Source organism: Penaeus monodon, chromosome 7 (genome assembly GCF_015228065.2).
Source record: "Penaeus monodon isolate SGIC_2016 chromosome 7, NSTDA_Pmon_1, whole genome shotgun sequence".
Classification (NCBI taxonomy): domain Eukaryota; kingdom Metazoa; phylum Arthropoda; class Malacostraca; order Decapoda; family Penaeidae; genus Penaeus; species Penaeus monodon.
In genome coordinates, this window is record NC_051392.1 from 36837321 (window position 1) to 36843988 (window position 6668).

The 6668-nt window shown below is 36.1% G+C and overlaps 1 protein-coding gene across 1 annotated transcript in view; it reads left to right on the forward strand.

The window, feature by feature from the left end:
* LOC119575233 (protein spire-like) overlaps window positions 1-5990 on the forward strand; it is a gene marked incomplete in the record, with an annotated part of 105554 nt that extends 99564 nt beyond the window's left edge. The window contains 5 exon segments of the mRNA XM_037922734.1: window positions 261-383; window positions 2117-2209; window positions 3208-3380; window positions 4849-4920; window positions 5323-5990. Of these exon segments, the coding sequence (XP_037778662.1) occupies window positions 261-383; window positions 2117-2209; window positions 3208-3380; window positions 4849-4920; window positions 5323-5527 (666 nt within the window).
* Window positions 5991-6668: the final 678 nt, after the last annotated feature.

The following is a 6668-nucleotide window of genomic DNA, read 5'->3' on the forward strand; positions in this document are numbered from 1 at the left end:
TTTGGCATATTAGTTTTGTGTTTTGTGGTGTGTTTGTTTTTTCTTATTTTATAGTGGAAGGAAATCAAGGCTGTAACTTTTTTCTGTTTTTGTTCTCATTGAAGGATTCTGTTATTCTTTTTTTTTTCTACAATTTTTTTTTCACATTCTTAAAGTTTCCATTATTCACTTGTCCTATCTTTACAAATCCCAGCACTAATTTTCCTCATCCCTCTTCTTCTATCATTCATCATGTCATAGTTCTTTTCACTCCCTTGCAGATGCGCATCCCCACCGAGCACTTTTCAAACATCCCTGTGCAGATGCTGACCCCACAGGCGCTGTCTCCGCGAGAGGACGACGAAGACATGTCTCTGCCTCGCTCCATCTTGTCGAGACTTACGGTTAGCATCTAGCAGTGTATCTGCGTTTTGGCTCCTTTATTTTAGGTCATAGATTGGTTTACTTATTTTGAAGTGTTTCATATTTTTCTTTTATTTGTTTACTTGTTTTTTTTGTATTCACATTTCTTTTTTTTTTTTGTAAATATCTGTATTGTGTACAAAAACTTGACTTGATTTATTTACTTTTTTGTTAGATTTTCATTTTGTGATATCTTAGTATTATGCTCCCTTTTATTCTGTTAATTATCATGTAAGGAGTTAGTTGTAATTATTATTTTTCTTTCTTTTTATTCGGTATGGATATTGGATATAGATAAATAGGCCTAGTTTGTCTCTAGAGATTTGAACACAAGATTGGAGCAGATGTAGTATGCAAATGGAACTTCCTTTTATAAGCATTTTATGAGAATTTGGCTCAGAATTCAGGTGTTTGATTGTACAGTTTAGGCATATGAGGCTGTTTAGGACCGATGACATTGCCAACTTGATTAACTGCAGTCTAAATTCAAAGTTGGTTGCTTTCTGAGTTGATTACCTTATTTCATGTGAGGAAAAGAAGAGGAGAGTGTTAAATGCACAGGCTATCTTGGAAAATCATCTTTACTAGTGGCTGTACTGACTTAAGGTGGTCATTAGCCATTGTTATTTCTTACTTGTTATTATTATTATTATATATTTTATATATATGTATGTTTTTTCTTATATCTTTTTATGTATTTATTTTATTTTTTTACTTTTTTTTCCTACAGGGCATTTTCTTTTAATGAAATGAGATAACATAGATTTATGAACTAGTGGTATGCTTGATCCAAAAGTTTATGTTTGAGTAGAAAAGAATTTTATATTGTTTATGGGATATATATGTGTATTTGTATTGCATAGTGTTTTTTTTGTTTTGTTTTTGAATAACAGTGAAAAATAGTTGTTAATGGTTTTATGTAGTCAATGTGCATGAGTGTTTCTGTGTGTTTGTAAAGAGGATGTAGGTGAATGTTACTTATATGTTATTGTAGAGGTGAGTGACTTAGATGTATGAAAAGGATGATACCAAGTTATTATAATAATAGATTATGATACAGGTTAATGAAAGATGTGAATATTTTGTTTGTAGTTCCAAAAGATAACTAATCAAAAGAGGAAAAGACAGTGAAAATTTTCAAATCTTACAGAAAAAGGGCGTGGAAAATGTCAGTAGACGCCTTTACGTTTTGGTGAGCTGAGTTCATTAGAGAGAGAATTCTTGCACAAATATATCACAAGACCAGTTACAGAGATTGCATGGTAGAGCACATATAAGGTGCATGATTTTAGATTATTCTGTCTCATGAGGACAGACAGACAAACAGGTGTGAGAAGGCATTATATTTTTCTTCCCCTTTCTTTGACCTTATTTTGTTTCCCCATTCCCCATTCTGCGTCTTCAACCCCTAACCCCACACCCCCATCTTGAAGCAATTTCTGGGCATTAGAAAGCTTCTTTAGTCAACATTGGAGGATATAAAGAGCTGTTTACTAACCCAGCATCAAATTACCAAAATATTAGTCTCCCTCTTTTGCCCTCAAATCTTCCTAGTTACTCAGTTTGATAAAGCATTCGATGGGATGGTGACCTTGTCTTGGTGTTGAAAGCGAGTGACCAATGTCAGTGACTAATAAAGGTACCAGATAACTGTAAAGGTTAGGAGGTCCTGATGGTGTTGCCTGGAGTAAAGCCACACACACTTTCTTTGCAGTTTAACATCTCTGAACACATCGTAAAACGCATTCAGGTAACAGAGCACGAAGAGAGCGTAAGTCACTCGGCAAGCACTCACATCCTGCCTCAGGTACAGCTCAGGAAAGCTAATGATAAAAGGGCTTTTTTTTTTTCTTTCTTTTTTTGTGGACATCTTGAGAAAGAGTGAAGCTTTGTCTTTTCATTTTCTCTCTTTTTTTTTTCCCCCCCCACCCCGCCCACCCCACCGGCCCAAAAGAAGAACTCCATACACACACTCTCCCCCTCTCTCTCTCTCTCTCTCTCTCTCTCTCGAGTTCCTGGCTTCGTGATGCTTATCTTTTTTTTGAGAGGAGTTTGCCTTCAATGAGAGAGACTTACACTGGTCAGAAATATGTACATAAACTGCCTCTCACCCACAGCATTGTCCTTTGAGTTAGTATAAAATATGTAGCAGTATGTCAAAAGAGAATTAAGTGGAGCTAATTTGTGAACGCACTCTGCTACGGTATGCTAAACACCTCACTCACTCATTATCTGTGTTTTAGCCATAGAAGAGAAAATACGGAAACGTCTTGCTTTCACTCCCGGCATTTGATCCTTGACGCAACCGCTCTGTATAATCATTTCCCGTGGCTTCATTTCCATGCACGCACTCAGATACTGTATTTACACAGTTGTTGCTGTTTTATGAGTGGCTGCATGCCAACTTGGACAGCCGGAGCTTCTGCCTTAATCTTTCGCATGTGTCATGATATCATATAAATACATGAAAAAAAAAAAAAAAAATCAAAGAAAGAGTTATTTTTTTGCTTATATAGTGTGTTCTTTGTGCTGCAGCTTCTGAGTGTGTAAAGCTACTTTTTTTGCCCTGTGTTCTATTATGGTATAAATTTGAAAGGGTCTTTATTACAATACCTTTTCCATTTTTCTATGAAATCTAGGATGAATAAGAATGCTCATGGATGCATCAGAGCTAGTCTGAGTACTAGTAAACTAACCCTGTTAAAAGAAAAAAAAGATATTTATATAAAAGTTAAGGTGCTTTAGGAAGCTTTGCCTTGGCCTTATTGTAAAGAGGAAAATATTAACCAGACACTGTATTCACAGGACCTACAGCTGCCAGGGAACAGCACAAGCAGTGGGAACGCAGAACGACGTAGCAGTGTTAGTGGCAGTGTGGGGTCGGCACCTTCCTCGCCAACCCTCACCAGAGCTGTCGAGGGACCTGCCTCGCTGCCTGCACAGTCACCTGCACCCTATGTCAATGAAGCCATCAAGAAGTAAGTTATAAGGAGTTTGGGGTTTGGCATTTCCCCCAAAAGTTTTTTTTTTTTGTTCATTTACTCGTGTGTTTGGTTTTGGGTTTTTGTTTTTTGTTATATATTTTCTGTTCCATGCTTGCATTTATTTATTGATGATTTGTTTTGAATGCTTTGACTTTCTGCTTGTGACTGCTTGTCTGCTTTAAGGCATGGGTTATGGGATACTGTTATTTTTTATTTATTTTTTTTTTTGTGCACCACCCTGTGCAGTTTTTTGGCTTGTTTAGAAATAATATCTTTATGCTTGAACTGACTGAAAAAAATACATATTTTGCATGATTTTTCCCTGTTCTTATTTTTTTGTCTTTCTAGCTTACATTTTCCAACACCATCTCTCCCTGTGTGCCTCTCTTCTTCTTCCCTCTTTCCCTCTGTCTCATTCTTACTCCCTCCCCTCCTCCCTCTCCCTTCATTCTCTCTTCCTTTCTTCCTCTCCCTTTCTCTGTGGTTACTGATCATACTCCAGAGTGTTGCATGTGAAAAATGCTCCTGTGTGTATAGTTTCAAGTAAAGTTCCTTCTCTGCCCTGCTTGCTTAGATGTCGCCTCATGCGCTCCCATACAATTAGTCGTTTGGAGGTCAAGCACCGCTTCCCTTGGGCGAAAAAGCCACCCAAGTTAGTAAGCTTTTATGCTGTTTGTTTTTTATGTTTGAGTGTGTGTTGGCTAAAACCTTTCTTGTAAGAACCATCCTTGATTCCATTGAGTGTGGTAATTGTGGATGATTTAGATGTTATTGTGTACAAGTCAGGACTTCAAATGCATAATTTGTGTAAGGCTGTGCAATTTATCCCAAACATATACAGTTGTGTTACATAGAGATCTTTGTATTTTGTATAACTTTATGCAAATGGCTCATTAATGTATGGAATTATGTATATACACAAAGTAATTTGAGATTACAGAAAAAGAAAATATATAGAAGACAGATTACTTGAAATTTAGAAAAACTCAAACACACTAAAAATTTGTTTAGTAGTATTTTGTATTATAACTAATCATCTAAGACAGTATAAACTATCTGTGGAAAGTGAGTTTATTACATGTAATTAGATACTTGATTTGTTGTGCAATATAATTATGCAATTGAGTTCAGTTATCCAATACCACAGTAGCCATGCATTCAAGAAAAGATGGAATATTTTTTTTTCCTCTCAACCTTATGCTACAACTACAGGCTCTTCACTCTTTAAATTGTGTACAGCAGCAATTTTTTATTTTTCTATTGCCATAACCCATTCTTCTCTGTTTCTTTAAGAAAAAGTCACACTGTGTATATATTTTTTTCTTGGGTGTTTTTTCAGTATGCATGGCCTGTTTTTCATTATATTGTTTTTATATTTAGATATTTATATTCTTGGTTTTCTTTTTTCAATATGCATGACTTATCTCCCTCTGCTTTGCATGATCTCTTTGCACCCAAAAAGGCCAAAGCTGGTGAGGTCTCAGACTCTTGGTGTCGCTGAAAGTAAAACTGCCAGGCAGCGCCTTTTAGCCCAGTAAGTGGCATTTTCTTTTCTTTATATATATATATTTTTTTTTTTTCAGAATTCTTTAATTTTTTTTTTTCTGCTAAATACTGCTACTGTTATGCATGCAGTTCTATCACTTCCTTAAGCAGAGACAGTTTACTTGAATGTTTTGTGGGGTTGAGGGAGAGGGGTGACTTATTCTCTCTACTATTTTCTAGCGGTTTCTGCATGGATGTATTTGTAAATAAGTATATTTTCAAGAATTGTGCATATATACTTGTAATTTTCTCTCTTTTGGTCCAATTTTGAGGTCAGTAGTGTTTTGAATTTATTGACAAAGAAGTAGAGCATACATTACATTTTATACCTTCCCTCATGAGACTAATGGAAGTTTGTTCTCTTTCCTTCCCCTTCCTTTCAACCCGAAAGGAAACAGAAACAACGCTCGCGGACCACCCAGGCGGAGGAGAGGCTGCGAGGGGAACTGATGGTCGTGTGCGGTGACTGCAAGGCAATGGTCCTGCACATCCTGGCCTCTATTAGGGTTCGGAGGGAGCAACAGCAGGGGACCTCGAGTCAGCACGAGTCTCCGCGCCATCACCTGCACCTCAATCTTCACCCTGTTTACAACTAATTTCAAGCATTCATGGAAGAAGGTGAAAGATCAGTACAGGTTGAGAACAAAGAAGAAGGTGAAATAAGAAGATATTGATACCACTTGAATCAATGTCAGATTATTCAAAGATCCTTCAGATTAAAGAAGAAAAATATGAAAAACAAGACGAAGAAAAAAAAAAGACGAAATACCGAAAACCGATTCTGATCGTCTATAAAGTGTACCCATTATTCAGATCCTCTTTGATGATAATGATGATAATTATTTAGCATGTTTAGAGATACCAACAAACTACAACAACAAGAGTAACAGAGACAGGATCACTACCCTCGGAGCCTAGTCCCAGTCCTCAGCATGTCTTCTCTCTGTTCATGGGTGCTGTCGTCGGGCTGGAGGCATCCTGTTCGAGTACATGATTACATGATGGCATAAGCTGTGCTATTTTTTTTTTTTTTTTTTTTTTTTTTTTTTTCCGTTTCTTTTTTTAAATCTTTTTTTCCCATGGTATTGTATTTTTTTTTTTTTTTTTTTTTCATTATTTCTCTCTACTCTTTATCCTTCCTTCCTTTTTGGAATGGCTTTTTATTAATTTTTAATTTTTTATTTTTTATTTTTTATCTATTTCTTTTTTTTATTGGGATAACCATACATTTTTTTTTCCAGTCTTGTTTTTTTGTCATAAATGCAAAATTCCCTTTTCTTTAATCAATTTCATTTTGCATTTTTCTCAGAGTGAAACCACCCCTCCCTTTGATAACACACAGGTATTCTTCATTCACAATTTTTATTTCATGTCAGAAGCACACACAAAGAAGAGAAGAAGGGAACAAGTCCTGTAATTAGGTGCATTTTTGTAAGCTTTCCCGATATTCCTGTTTTACGTCGCTTACAAACAAACCTCATCTCTCCCCACGTCATCAAAGATTACATCCTCTTAAGAAAAAAGTATGGAGATTTCATGATCCTCTAAGAGATAGGAGACTTTTTTTATCATTAAGAAAGGAAAAGTAAGAGAAAAAAAGGGCGATAATAATAATGATCATCCCATTCCTATTGCCGGGGAAACGGATCATGATATTTCTTGTTCCCAGCGTAGCTCCCTTTGCTTACCGTATCATATCTATGGATTACAACAGACTTGTTTTTATTCCTATGCTCT